At 37.9% G+C, this 14,863-nt stretch overlaps 3 protein-coding genes across 4 annotated transcripts; 1 reads left to right on the top strand and 2 right to left on the bottom strand.

Annotated features, from left to right (window-relative positions):
* Positions 1 to 844: 844 nt before the first annotated feature.
* acbd7 (acyl-CoA binding domain containing 7) lies at positions 845 to 2,710 on the bottom strand. Its single transcript, XM_061050611.1, has 4 exons — positions 2,554 to 2,710; positions 1,727 to 1,844; positions 1,570 to 1,632; positions 845 to 1,011 (listed from the first exon to the last, which is right to left on the bottom strand). Exons 1-4 carry the CDS (start codon positions 2,563 to 2,565, stop codon positions 938 to 940), a joined length of 267 nt encoding a protein of 88 aa, XP_060906594.1. The 5' UTR covers positions 2,566 to 2,710; the 3' UTR covers positions 845 to 937.
* Positions 2,711 to 4,026: 1,316 nt separating this feature from the next.
* rpp38 (ribonuclease P/MRP 38 subunit) lies at positions 4,027 to 6,601 on the top strand. 2 transcript variants are annotated; one of them, XM_061050606.1, is made up of 2 exons: positions 4,027 to 4,150; positions 4,851 to 6,601. In XM_061050606.1, exon 2 carries the CDS (start codon positions 4,858 to 4,860, stop codon positions 5,683 to 5,685), a length of 828 nt encoding a protein of 275 aa, XP_060906589.1. In that variant the 5' UTR covers positions 4,027 to 4,150; positions 4,851 to 4,857; the 3' UTR covers positions 5,686 to 6,601. The 2 variants fall into 2 exon arrangements, with proteins under 2 accessions (XP_060906589.1, XP_060906588.1); XM_061050605.1 differs by having other exon boundaries at positions 4,033 to 4,150; positions 4,848 to 6,601.
* A 645-nt stretch (positions 6,602 to 7,246) lies between these two features.
* Positions 7,247 to 14,141, bottom strand: nmt2 (N-myristoyltransferase 2). Its single transcript, XM_061050604.1, has 12 exons — positions 13,874 to 14,141; positions 13,179 to 13,296; positions 12,238 to 12,379; positions 11,571 to 11,689; positions 11,221 to 11,312; positions 10,979 to 11,095; positions 10,701 to 10,871; positions 10,506 to 10,614; positions 10,249 to 10,419; positions 9,984 to 10,151; positions 9,636 to 9,773; positions 7,247 to 9,243 (listed from the first exon to the last, which is right to left on the bottom strand). The coding sequence occupies exons 1-12, from the start codon at positions 13,984 to 13,986 to the stop codon at positions 9,223 to 9,225; spliced, it is 1,479 nt and encodes a 492-aa protein (XP_060906587.1). The 5' UTR covers positions 13,987 to 14,141; the 3' UTR covers positions 7,247 to 9,222.
* Positions 14,142 to 14,863: the final 722 nt, after the last annotated feature.

The raw sequence follows: 14,863 nt of genomic DNA, 5'->3' as shown, positions 1-14,863 counted from the left end.
ATCTACACACAATCCAATACTCAAGCTTTATACTGTACTGTAGACAATCAGACTCACTGATAAATTACACAATAGAGTATAAATAAACTACAATACTAAACATATTAGAACCCCTGCCTGATTACCTTTGTGTATTTTTTCCTCTTTTTTTCAGTAAACCTATCAGTATATAACGGAAATCGGACATTCTGTTACAAATATGTCTGAAAACAATTCAACAAATGTGATTTGATAAATGTTTTGTTGCTGTGATTAGGTATAGAACAACACTTTAGTCCTTGTTCTGAATAGATACTCTCAGTTGCTGGATATTTGGTACATGCAGGCTGATGCAGACTAATACAAAAGTCCTGCAATAATCCTACCTACAAAAGGTTTTAAAGCTCAGTTTTTGTAATTAAAACTGAGTCACAACAGTGTTGATTCAACTCATTTTTAGTTTTAATTACGTTGCATTGAGTTTTTATTTATTATTTTTATTTCGTCCAACCAAATGTATATCAGGTAGGCTTCATGACAACAAAACACAATCAAAAAAGTGCATAAAGAAGTTTAATTTCAATTTGCTGACATTTAAAGGCATTTAGTTAGCCCAGTTCTTATAAGGACTCAAGCTGAATGTCAAAGTATACAGTATATTGCTGTATACAAGTGGATAACAACAATTATCTTTATTAATTGGATTAAATCCAAAATTTGAAATGTTCACATTTTTAATCCAAAATAATGCATAGAATTATTCAGATATATATAAATGACGATAATCTAAATAAAAAATAATCATTAAAAGATATTACAAAAAAAATGGATCACTCATTAAACGTCATCCTGCGTTATTATGGACTTTGAATGCAGAAGGCTACTGGTTGATATCAGCAGTATTTTATTGAGTTAGTAGACAGTGTCTGTGTTAAGTCCCTTGAGGTTATTGCAATCCTTACATGCCATATTTGCTAATGATTTCCTTTGCAAGTGTAATGTAGGCTGTCATGGCATCTTCCTTAGACATTCCTGAAAGAGTGCATAAATACAAAATATCATTATTAAGAAGACAAAGAGGGATTTTGTGTGAAATTTTGCATCAAAACTGATGTCATAAAACTCATTACACACATTAATTACTCCCCATTTGATCAATTGTGATCACTTTAATGGCATCTTTCTTTGTTTTTGATATTTCAATAACACAAAATTGAAATCAAAAGTTCAACTTGTCCAGTTCTTTGTTTATGAATACATTTCAGTAAAACTAACATAATCTGCAAAGTACTGAAGCAATGCTTTGCATGCTAACATGCTTAGCTTATGATGAACATGTAACGTAACATACCTGCTTAAGAAAAAACAAATCCAAATATCCAATCCAAATAAATGTGTGTATAAATAGGATATTCATTTTAACACAAAACCATACAGCCTCGCAGATGGCTATCATCACTGAACACTTAGTATTATCTAAACTTGAATACTCACATCTTAAGTTGTTCAAACTGACAGTAAATCGCTGCTTATACTAAGCAACAAGCTTAATTTACTGTTTTACATCTACATGCATTTAAACCTTGTCACCTTTTCTGGAGTTCCAGGCGTCCCACTTGGCTTTTCCCTTTAAGTCCAGCATCCCTGGTCTTTCTAAAATGTGTAATAGAAAACAGTTGGGAGGAAATGTTCAGAATTTATTGAACTTTATGTGTACGTTATTCTGATTTTCTGAGGCAAGTCATACCTGTGTTGATGTCTCCCACAATAGCTTGTTTATAAAGGCCATACAGGTCAAGGAGCTCCTGGTCCGTAGGCCTAGTCTTCACATTCTTCACGTCCTCTGCCAACTTCTCAAACTCTGCCTACATGGAAAAGATGTTTAGAAAAGAAACATTCAAGTAACTTTGTGTATTTCTGATGAACAATTCAAAACTTTGCTATAATGTTGTCATTAGATAAGCATATATGTAAAGGGTCCACTCAGGTGAATCCAGCTAAGGTAGTGGATGGGAATATCAATCACAGTTATATGAGAGAGTGCATATAAATCAGTTGAAGATTACACTAATGAATGAAAGATCTGAGCGTAGTATTCCGGTCAGGGTGCAGAGCCCGGGAAACCTATTGTTGCACAAGTTAGGGCTAAACAATGGGCTTTTATTCAAGGCTCTAGTGCCTTTGTGCCAACTTGAATAATCTACTTTACCAAGGATCTGGGACATTGCAGAACAGATCATTATGGACCAAAGGACATGCACATAAACCCCAAACTACCAAAATGTAGGATTTTGATGATTTTGATGGGCTACCATTGAAATAGCTAAAATAATGTAACATATTAACAGTGTTAACAATATTAATAGCCAGAACCTGTATATAACACCTGCAGCACTTTAAGGATACTGGAGCAAATGAATAGGCCTCTTTGTTCAGACTCCCACCCTGTCAAATATAGATGACACTCACTATCTGGCTTGACACCCCTCTGCTCCGTTATTTACATCATCGCTATAAGCTACACCATACGACAGACTGAAGAATAAAATGATAATAAATGTAGTTATACTGTACCTGATTAGACATTTTCGCAGCTGGAGCTCCGCAGTTCAGATAAATGTACAGTATATTCCCTGTTTGCTAGACGGGTCTGCGCAGCTGTAATTGCAGCCCAGCTGATCAATGTGAGACTGTCTGTAGACGAGAGGACTGCAGAGGAGGGAGAAGAGAGCTGCTCGCGTCCTATGATTGGTTGCCTGTCACCCTCTCTTACGCACAGAAACGCACGCAGGCACGGACACACAGTTATAGGCCTGATGCGGACCAATTCAAATACTAATAGGCTACTGGACTTTGTGCATGTATTTGTTTTTTTTGTGTTAAATTTGCATGCTACATTTAATTTCGCTCTATTCTATTTTTAGTCGGATTTAAGCCTACTGTCCCGAACTGACCCATATTAGCATGCAACGATAGTCAATAATATATAATAGGCTAATAAACTAAAAAATATTACTACAAAATCTCGTCGAGGATAAACTTACACAGAGTAAAATACAAAAAAACTATATAAGTCTATGGGGTACGGAGGCTTATTGCATTCATGTGGGGAATTTTTTTTTTTGCCTGTTATTTTGTAATTACGAGATCTTTATCTGGTAATAACTAGATCTTTATCTGGTAATAACTAGATCTTTATCTGGTAATAACTAGATCTTTATCTCGTAATAACCAGATATTTATCTCGTAATAACCAGATCTTTATCTCGTAATAACCAGATCTTTATCTCGTAATATTTTTTAAAACAATACCACACATGAATGCAATACTCTTCCGTAATTCAGGCAAATGAAATTAGACAAAATCCTGGAGCAAGGACAAAAGGTACAATGTGCGAGGGCCATATCAAAACAGTTATTTTTTAACAAGTAAGTAAGCAGTGCTCTTTCTTGCAATCCTGCTAGAGTCCAGTCAGCACAGGGTGTATTATTTCTAAGATAATCTATTTTTTTTCACCCACTTATCATGTCAGAAAAAGGTGAGTTTAAATTATCCATATAATAAAAAAGATATAGGCTAGGTTTAAAAAGATGTAATGATGTAATGTCATAAATCTCTCGCCAGGCCTGCATATACTGAATTATAGCCTATTGAATGTACAGTTTATATTGTTAACTGAACACTTGTCGGCGCTGTGGGAACTTGTACAGAATTGGCAAGTATGAAATTGGGATCTGTTCATATTGGGACCAAATAGAAACAGTAAAACATAGACTACTTCATTGCAGGAAATATGATAGAATAATAGCCTGGTTTAGTCATTAAAGAAAGAAAAACATCACAACTGTTTTGTCAGAACTATTAAGGAAAACAACAGCCAAAATATACAGTTAGATTGTTTAAAAAATGTATTTAGAAAAATCTGATTTAGTTAGAAGAATTTAGAAGGCCTCAGGTCCTTTTTTTCTTTCTTTATTTTTATTAGTCAACTCGTCTCATCTCCTGTCCAGTTGGTGGCGGTAATGCACCTCTTAAACTACAACAACGAAGAAGAAGACAATTTCAAAATGGCGGCGCCCTGTTACCATGCATACTGTGCAGTTGGACTGAGCATCTTAACAGGACTTTAACTTCATCAAAGAAACTTGCTTTTGTTTGATTAAAAGTCAGGTAGAGTAACTCAATGATACTTTTAATTTATTGACAAATCTGTTGCCTGTCAAAACGTCTATGTGGTTAAAGAAGAGAGACGTGTTGACTAATCAACAATATCTGCTTCAGGATTAAAAATGTTTTATTTTATTTTATCTAACAAGAAACTGAATGACATTGAAAGCTGCTCTTAACATAACTCACAGAAATAACTTATTCCCAGACCACCCAGAGTGCCCTCACTACATGTCAGACACGTAATTATTATTATTAAATATTATTATGTTCGTTTAATACCGAGCGAATTCAGCCGGTCATGATAAGACAGTAAAGTGCAAATTTAATGTATCCTCATTTCAGTCCCGATTAATTCACGTATTATTATTGGAAAAAATGACTGTCTTTAACAACAAACCCTCCAAATGAATCATTAAAGGTTGAACAAGTACTTTAGATGTGTTGTTTAGCCTTAAAACATTGAATCTATTTCTCATTAAGTATACATCGTTATTTAGAAATGTTTAAAGTTTATTCTTTCTGAACACAACAGCACTGCTTTTGACAAATGTTTTCCAAACGAAAGTACATTTAAAAATTAAATTCTTTAGCAGTTTTTTTTTACTATGATGTATTTTATCTAATGACCAAGTAATGAGCCCCTTGTTTGTCATATGCTGGTATATCTGTTTTCATTTGTTGGTACACTTTCTTTCAGAAGAGGAGGAATGGCTACTGCAGGGAAGCAAATAAAAAAGGAAATAAAAAAACCAATTCCATCCAAGACTTCCTTCACCTCACCATTCACTCCGAAATGGAGCCCACTACCCCAAGAAGACATCCATTTTATCCTGAATACCCTGACGGACAAGCTGGTTTCCACTGGTCTTGAGAAGAAAGAGGTGAAAGTGTTTCGCCCTTGGAAGAAAAAGAAAGACAAGAAGAATCCTATCTCCGTAACAGAGCCTCATCCTGAGGTGAGCAAAGACGCTCCAGTGCAGGGCTCTCCTAAAAACGGCTGGACGGATGTGGCAGCCAGAAGACAACTGGCCATCGGCATCAACGAGGTCACCAAAGCTCTGGAGAGAAACGAGCTCAAACTGTTGCTGGTGTGCAAGTCTGTCAGGCCGAAACACATGACAGATCATCTTATCGCTCTAAGTGCAACAAGAGGTGTGCCGGCCTGCCAGGTGCCTCGACTGAGTCAGAGTTTGTCCGTGCCGCTTGGGCTGAAAAGTGTCCTCGCGCTGGGGTTCAGATACTGCGCCTCCAAGGATGACGAGGCATTCACTGACACTGTTGAGGCCATTACACCCAGAGTGCCCTCACCAGGTGTCACCTGGCTAAAAGGTGCAGCACGGAGTGTTAAACCTGAAGTCTCTGTGGACCCTGAAGAGGAGCAGGAGGGCGCTGGTGAAAAGAAGGGACAGAAACGGAAACTAGAAAGTGATTCTGAGGTCACAGAGTCTGCCTCCCCCTGCACCCTGCAACCTCTCAAAGTCAAGAGAATAGTGGCTAATCCTACAAAGAAAAGAAAAAGGAAGGCTAAGTCATAGTTTGTTATACAAAACAGAAACTCAACCTTAATTTTAGAAGAGGTGTTCCTTTGTTTTTGAAAGTTAAAGCTAGATGCTTCCACGTGTTTCTTAAAATGAGGTGTATTTTTTAAAAGCCTACAGCCTTTTCTATTAAGCTTGTTAAATATGATTCTTTAGTTAAGTTATTTTCTTTTACATTTTAGAAAATGTATTCTGCTGAAAAAAGTATCAAAAGGTTAAAAAAAAACATTTTGTGGAAGTTTTTTAATTTTATTTATCAAAACACACCATGCATGTGAGTGTACGTTTTCTGAATGAATTTTTCTCCCCTTTGGTTTATCAGAATCATTACTTATGTTTTGTAAATCACTTTGAGAGCAGTCTGTTTTAAACTTGGAGATGAGTACATAACAGTGTTCATAAAACTCTTGATAAGACAGTGTTTGAAAGACTGGATGGCCGTTAACATGATTTAAAATGAATTGTTTAGAGATAGTTTGAATGCTTGTGTGACATACATTTCACAGTGAAGGCAAATTGGTTACAGACAAACCTTATACTATGTCAACTGATTTAACATTTCTGAATTAAACCTGTAAACAACAGATATGTTTCATGCTCCTCTGTAGAAGTGAAACTGTTTGAAATACATTTCAGACCCCAGCCACAAAAATTTATTTGGGCTGAGTTAATTTAAGAACTTTGTTTTAACCGTAAAATAAAATCAAGTATTTCAGTAATGTTCTAAAAGAAGGGCATCAGTCGAATTCCTTTTTAAAGTGAGTTTATTCGATCAAATATCCATGCTGGTATAGCTGACAAGTGTGTTGAATCAGATTGTTATTTGCATGGGGTCATGTCTAAATGATGCTGGTACAAGGTCTTCAGCTTTTTCACAGCTTACAATGGATTTGAATAAAAATATTGTTCTTCAGTTAGAGAAAGCTGTATGTCATTTCAAAAGTTCACCCTCCCATCCCCCCAAAAATCTTGATTAAAAAACAAAACATCTTTTAAATAAGGCAGGTACCTCGGGTTTGAGTTCTCACTAAAGGGTGTGGCAAGTAACAATGTAGAGATCATCGTGGCAGCACAACTGACATGCTCAAAGTTCATTCAAACAGCTGCAGGCAACACATCTGTAACACAACCAGCATCCATGAGGCACACTGTCGACTCATAACCCAGCTTCAGTGATAAATAAATGCCGTTTGTGAAGGAAACTCGTTCACCTTTCAAGGGTAAAAAATAACTTTACACCCTCAAGCACTGACTATTGGTTGTCTTTACTTGCTAATAATATATAAAGGGATGAGAAGAAACTACATCACAGACAGTAAAAAGAGACAACAAAAATGGCAGCAGCCTCAACTTCTTCAGTAATGCAGACATCAGACGTAAAGTTACAAACTCAGAGCAAAAAGTCAATTATAAAAGATGTGTAACTTCTGAGTACACCAGCAGCTCCCAAAACAAAAACAAGACAAGTGGTCCGACAACAGCTTTTCATCAAAGATCTTGCACAGAGAAATGCCAAGTAGCTGGGAAAAATCAAAACATTTTCTTTTAATTTAACCTCTTTTTTTTCCTTTTTTTTTTTTACTTGAAAGTTCAGGACATTGCTCCAAAGAAAACAACATAAATGATGTATTCAGAAATGTTGCCAAGTACATTAATAAATATCTGAACTGTTTCACACTTCAGGCCACACAACACACTGAGAAAATGACCGACAGTATTTTTTTTTTGATAAACAAATACAGTACCATAAAAAATAAAAATAAAAACATCCAAAGAAGTCAATAAAAATGGACCCGGAAAATCAGGGAAATGCTTATTTAAAAAAAGATGCTGTTTCTTCTACAGGCTTTTGTAAATGCATCCACTGTTCTCCAAATAATAGCTTATTCACTTTTCCCATAACACTTTGATCTTGTGCTCAGTTCTGTTTTACCAAACAGAGTTTGATTGAGAACACAAATATCCTGCAGCAGGCGAGGGGATCACTGTTCACGTACACAAAGTTCTTTATGAGCCATGTGTTGAACCTTTTCTGAACATCAGCTGCTGTATGGGCATCGCACTCAGTTCTATGCTGATAGAAGTAATGACCGACAACATACTGAAAATGACTAAATTAAAAAAGAGAACCAATCAAGCTGCTTTAACATTACTCTTTCTTTAGGTTAGTGATCCATTTTTAAACTACCAAACTGTCTTTAGACCAGCACTACATCTATTTTGAGAAGTCTCTTATACAAAATCTAAATAAAATACTGTTGGCTGTATTTTAAACCTTATTTCTCTTTTCTAGCCGTTGTTGTAAATTTTACCTTCCATGCTTGTGCACTGAACATGCCATCCTTATTTTTAGTTGCTTTTTTTCTCCATTTTAGCAAATTTGCTATCCCCAGTCAGCTCTAGAGAAGGGTTTGTAAGATAAAAACAGCTCAAATCCTTTGTTAAAAAACAAACAAAACAAGGTTGAACAGTCTGTACAGTACAGCCTATCTGTGTTGAAATCTGACCCGTTAAAAAAAAAATAAAAATAAAATAGACCCTTTTGCTTGTTAATGAACTCAAAAAAAAAAATTGTGCTTCTTTGAGGCAATACATTCTTCATTAAAAACCATTAAAACCCACATGTTCTGAACAAACTCAGTAACACCTACTCTACTTTGGAGGAAAATACTTTGGATCAGCCCTCCCGAACCCCAAACTCACACTACAGGAATAAATATGATCTGGCTTTAAATGTACAGGTCACTATATATTTTCAACAGAAACAGGTTTATCAATGCACCAGTTGAATGAGTCCTTCCTTTGTGTGTATGCATGTGTTTGTGTGTGTGTGTGTGTGTGTGAACATATTTTTCATGTAAATGTTGATCATAATCAAAAGAATCCTTGAGGTAAAGGAATCGTTACGCATAGCCTTCAAAGAAACACATTCATGTCTTTTCTAATGAGGGCCAAAAACAGCAGAGAAACTCCCGTCCTCAGGGATATGAGACGGTATGCAAACATTAACTCATCAGTTGCCTTTAAGATCCTCTGCAAGTGTGCAGTTGCAGGTTGGGCACAAAAACTAGTCATTTTGTAATGTAGTCATGTTTATGTTCATTGATTATCATTTACATAGTTCAATATCAGCTAAATTAAAAATAACATGCCAGTCCCTTTAAGAAGGCGTCTGCTGAGGAGAACTAAAAATAACTCACAACATCAGGGCATCCTCTGGTTTGTCAAACTGATGTGTTTTAAATGGGAGTGTGCATGTCAGGAGCATTGTACTGTATGAGTATCTCAGGCATAGCATGACTTCACATTCAGGATGTTGATGATTTCAGTTTTCACCTCCAGGTGAACAGAGAATTGTTCTTAATGACATGAGTGCCGGCTGAACCGCCTCCCAGGGGTTGTTGTTTTTTTTCTGTTGTAGTTCTCATTGTCTAGCTTGGGCTACCTGTATGTCCAGGTAAGGAATAGCCACAGGTCGCTGACTTCTGACCTCTTGATCAGTGTTTGTGTAGCAGCTTGGATAAGGGAGGTCTGCTACTGAAGAACCAGGCCAACCTGACAAAACAAAAACAAGACAGAGTTTACCTGTTGTTGTATGACACACAAAAACCATCCGTGGGTTGTAACTATGGCAAACTGTTTGCTGACTGAACAAGGTGACGGACAAAACTAGCTCAGCTTAGCTTCAGTATATGACCACTTAAGAGTAAAAGTGAAGTAGGAATTTTAAAAAGATCTGCACTACTGCAAATATAATTTGTATTAAGACATTGTGAATCAGATGTCAGCCTTTTGTGACCAGTACAAAACTTAACCCTTAGTTTATATATTCAAACAACTTCCACAGCAGCACCTAATGGGTCTCTTATTACTGAGTCTTCACATAGGACAGTGCAGGATGATGATAGAAATGATTACAGGCTAGGACAATAACTCTTATTGCTGACCTTATCAGGGTCCATTGAGGGACATTTCCAGTTGTAGAGGTAATACTGCAGATTTCCATCTCCTATGCCAAACTTGAGCTTCTCCAGGAACACTTTATTCTCCATTAGATCCAAGGCATTGAAAACATCAAACCCTTTCTGTTAAACACACAAAACAACATGTTGTCAAAAACGTAATCAGGGAAAGGAACGTTTCGGTTTGAATTTGGTTGGTATGACCAAGAATGACCTCATTATTAACTGGGGGCCTTTTGAGGTATTTGCAGCTCTAGAAATTCTCCTTTGGAGTGACAATGACATCTTTAAATATGTGTTAGTGGTTTGTGTTTTACAATAGGATGAACATACCAGTTTGGCCAGGATCAGTGCATCATTCATTAAATCCAGTAGTGGGGTTTGTGTATGAACGTTGTAAAAAGAGTAAGCAGCCTTCAGGCTCCTGTGAAGCGGGTGATGCATCACTGTCGAGGGCAGAGTGTAGAAACTAGCGAAGTCTGTCAGTACACCACCAGCTCCCTGAAGAGATGTGAAAAAAAAAGTGAGCTTAAGCAGAAAAAGAAGAACCAACAGAAGTGCTGTCAGTATCTTGAGGGAAGAAACTGATTCTAAATACCTCTACCACATATGTGTCAATTATGTTGTCCTGTGGCAGGAACCAGTGAGCCACCTCCTCTTCTCCCATAGAAGGTGCGAGTTGGAAACGTCTCAGGTATTTCTGCAGCAGCTCGGTTACCTGTGGGATGTCACGCCTCTCCATCGGCCGCAAACCCAGAGTCTTGATGCTCTGGAGGGGAGTGTTGAGATAAAAGTCTAATTAAGTTCCTTCCATTATTAAAGAACTTTGACTGACAGGCGTAGGCAAGTGCTTACATCTGGTAGTCTGTAGAGTTTCATGGTTCTTTGCAGGGTCATGTTTCTGCTCAGGTGAGAGAATTTCACTTCCACAAGTTTTCTGGGGTTCAAGGAACGATGCCAATACCTGAAAAATATACAAAGAATGAGACAAAGAATCAAAGAGTTTTAAATTACTTTCAGATGCCATGCTTTATGTTTTGTTTGGCATACCTGCATGTGGACACAGGTTTAGGAAGCACCACTCCTGCTGTGTATACTGCCTGAAATATTCCTTCCAAGTTCACCCTCCGTGTAATTTCTCTGATTAGCACAGGAGCAACACGCTTTGAACGAAGCTTCTTATGGACACACAGAAAGTTGATTTCAACCATCCTCTTCACTCTGGAGCAGCAGATGGAAAGGAGACGTGTGAATCACAGCAAAATGGTTTCTATTGAATCATATCACTGCTCTGATGCGAATGTTTATGATCAGTACTGTGTTCTCACATGTCATAGATTCGTATATCTGCAGGGATGGCACTGATGAAGCCAACAAGCTTCTTATTCGAGGACACTCTCACTCCACAATGCCACTGTGGTAACCAGCCAGGTGGACGCAGAGCCCTGCAGGAGGAGAAATATTAAGTGAGCGTGCAGTTCAATAACAAACTTCATTTTTTTTTTTTTTTTTTTTACTTTTGAAAATCATTAGCAAAGTAGTAAACACAAGCAACGTGAAAAACACTGACCATTTTAGAAAGTTTGGTGAATAGTCAAATCTGAACATGTTATCGTCGTCCTCCACATAGTTCTCATTCAACAATGTGTACAACTCCTTCAGCTGAAAAAGACACACAGCAAGCTGTTTATTTTGTGTTTTACAAAATGCTATTTAGAGCTGCAATGATAACTCAAATAAAACTTAATTTGGGTCCAAGGTTTCCAGATATCAGCTATGCCCCACTGAGTTACACACTAAGCTGGACTGAATATTTCCACAGTTTTCTGAGAAAACAGTCAGCAGATCCACTGATCATGACAATACTAGTTAGCTGCTATTACTGTTTGTTTTAATATGTCTGAGACACACTGTACTTACTACATCTGCACAGCTGAGATCGAGAGTGTCCCACATAAAGCCTTGAGGTAAGGAATATGGCTCCTGTCTAATGTTTTCCTTGTCTGCCTCTATTGGCCCGTGACTCGTCACCACCTCATCTGTAAAAAAGAATGCCACAGCTCTTGTAAAAGGATAAAAGACCATTTTTTAATCACAACATTATATGTTAATATAGAAAAGTAATGTTCATGCTCAGGTAATGCTGACCCAATGCTTAAACTAGACATCTTTTCTGAACTTGTGAAACCATAAAACTGCTAAAACACAGAAGTATTTCAGTGGCAGCAATAATACACCTGAAATTAAAACAAAAGATACTACAACAGACATACAATAAAATGTGCTCCTCTTTTTTTGAGAGCGGGGGGCTTTCATCTTAGGATAGGCAAGCTGTAGTGATGGGTCATTACATGCACCAAACAGCATCAGGATCAGGGTTCAAACCCGTGACCAGTGACAAGAATTGGTGCCTCTGTACATGGGCGAATGCTCTAATATATGCTCCTTTAATACAATCATTGTCTGTAAAACATTTGTAATGTAAAGCAAGGCTCAACAGAAATTGCATCTATATTATATTATAATATCATATTATTTATTATAATAAACAATGCTTTTGCTATCTAAAAGTTCAGTGGGTATTTACTTAGTTTCGGCACAGGCTGGGTGTCCCAGAACTGGTATTTGTGCTTGGTTGCCTCATCGATGCTCTTTGCTGGACCCTGGCAGGACAGCAGCTCCATGGCTCTTTGGATGTCTTGCAGCTTTTGAATTGGCAAGCCTGGGTTCTTCATGAATAGAAAGGACAAATAAACAAAAAAAGAAACAAAAATTGAGTGTGCCTCAAGTGCAGGGGCAACATGAAACTCTCCCTGCATTTTTGACTTGTCATGCAGCGACATGTAACACAGTCTGTATACTCAAGACGGAATGATCTAAAACAAAAGAAGCCACTATAACACATCGGTTACATACCCTAAAACACAGAGCCTGATGGGGCCAGTGAACCAAAGTTCACGTCTCATTTGCATGTTCACGCCAGTTTAATCATGATTAAAAAATAGTGTTTACATGCACATGGTACCTCTGAGTTTCTCAATCTAGGATTTGAGTATTTTAAGTGATTGACATTTATATGCAAAGTGAAAACCTAGTAATTTGCATCCTAGTTTAAATGATCCTGGAAGTTGTCAGGTTTGTGATAGTGGAGGCTATTTGAATATCAAAGACCTGGACACGTTGTTTAAACATCAGAGTATATCTGATTTGAACAGTGCAGAGTTCTCCAAGCAGCAGACTGTTTTACATACAGCAGGGTTTGTGCTTTTAGGGTTACACAAGTAACGGTGAAGTGAATATATGCCATGCACAACGTTTAGGTCAATGATGGGTGAACCTCATTGATCCAGTCATACTGATGGAAAACAAACAGGTTTATCTTTGGTTGTTTATGTGCATTATGTTCCTCCATTGGACAAGAAAATGGATCAACTTTGTTAGTTAGTTAATTTGGTTGATCGGTTAGGTTTTTTTGCCCCCTGACTTTAAAGGGGTCTGCTAACATTTTCAGCAGGTTCCTCTTTGCACCTTGATCTCCTGGGAGTCAGATGCAGAGTCTGACTTTGCTCCCCCTGAGCTCGGCTTCTCTTTCTTCCTCTTCTGTTTCTTTTTCTTCCTCTTTGCCCCCAGATCTCCACCTGGACTCCTTTGGAGATAAACATAAACGAGCAGAACACATCATTGAACTGGGAACTCACTTCATCTGACTAACATTTGAACACACACACACACACACACACACACACACACACACACACACACACACACACACACACACACACACACACACACACACACACACACACACACACACACACACACACACACACACACACACACACACACACACACACACACAAAGCAGCAGCAGCAGCAGCAGCATCGAGCTAACGATAGCTTCCATAGCAACGAATGACAGCTGAGCTAGGCTAGGCTAGCTATCTAACGGGCTCATGTCATTCAGTCGGGATGATAGCTTTGCTGTTCATTTTTACGTAAAGGCACACACGTTTACACAAAAAAATTAAGAGTGTTATAAAGGCCTCTACCTAGCACTTCTCCTCTGGTTTATAGGTTGAAGAAACGGCCTTGTCTACCTGTTTCATGTTAGCTACACTGCGCTAGCTCTTCCTCACGGAGCTCACACACAGAAACAGGCAGAAACAGACTCCCTGAAATAACGTCGCTGCGTTTCCTAGACGGACCGGGCAGGCCATCCTCACCCTTGCATATGCTCATTCTCCTCTTCGTTGTCTCCGTCTATGCCGCAGGTGTCCTGGTCGTCCAGCTCCAGGCTCTGCTGGCTGGCCGCGGATTCACTGTCCTCCGCCATCATATAAATGTTTTTAAACACCAGCGGCCGTAATGATGAGAGATCACGGGCAGCGGACGAGAGAGAGAGGGATGGAAAAACAAAGAAAACGCCGAGGGAAACTGCACCGCATAGAGGCCAATAGAGAGAAAAACAAGGCAGGTCTCCTACCTATTAACGTATGGTGGGACTATACTATACCTACTGTTTTTTACAGTCTATGGGTGGTACCCATAAATAATAAGGTGGTACCCAAGTGCTTTTATTTTTTATTTTAACAGGTTATCACCAAAATAAAATATCCGTAGTTTGTATTAATTTTATTTATCACAACTTCAACTAACCTCTTGAACAATGTAAAAGCACTATTTATTTATTTTTTATGACTGACGAAAAATATTACAATGCAACAGAATGCATTACCAATGGTAGTCAATGGTAATGGGGGGGGGGGGGCACATGCGGCCCTCGTCAACCCTCAATGTGGCCCTCAGGTCAATTTTTATATGTCAACACATAAAGAAAACATGACAAAATCTGCCATGAAATCATGAAAACCAGAAATATTTCCATAATAATATTTGATCACTGGTGTATGTTGAGTTCAATTTGAGACATAATTGACTGTTATCGTTTTTTGTATCCTACAATTTGGCCCCCTGGCAGTCAGAATTAAATGAATGTGGCCCTTGCTGTGACCAAAGTTGCCCATCCCTGATGTATATCGTTATAGAATAGAATAGAATTACTTTATTGATCCCAAACTGGGAAATTGTGGCGTTACAGCAGCAGGTTATCCAACACACAATATGAGTAAAAGACACAATGTTAGCAAATCTAAACACAATATAATATTAAATACAAAGTAAATAAGTACTAAAAGATATCAAAAATAAGAATG

Source organism: Labrus mixtus, chromosome 11 (assembly GCF_963584025.1).
Source record: "Labrus mixtus chromosome 11, fLabMix1.1, whole genome shotgun sequence".
NCBI classification, from domain to species: domain Eukaryota; kingdom Metazoa; phylum Chordata; class Actinopteri; order Labriformes; family Labridae; genus Labrus; species Labrus mixtus.
Note: the sequence above shows the minus strand (reverse complement) of the source record. Positions and strands in the feature narration are given on the sequence as shown.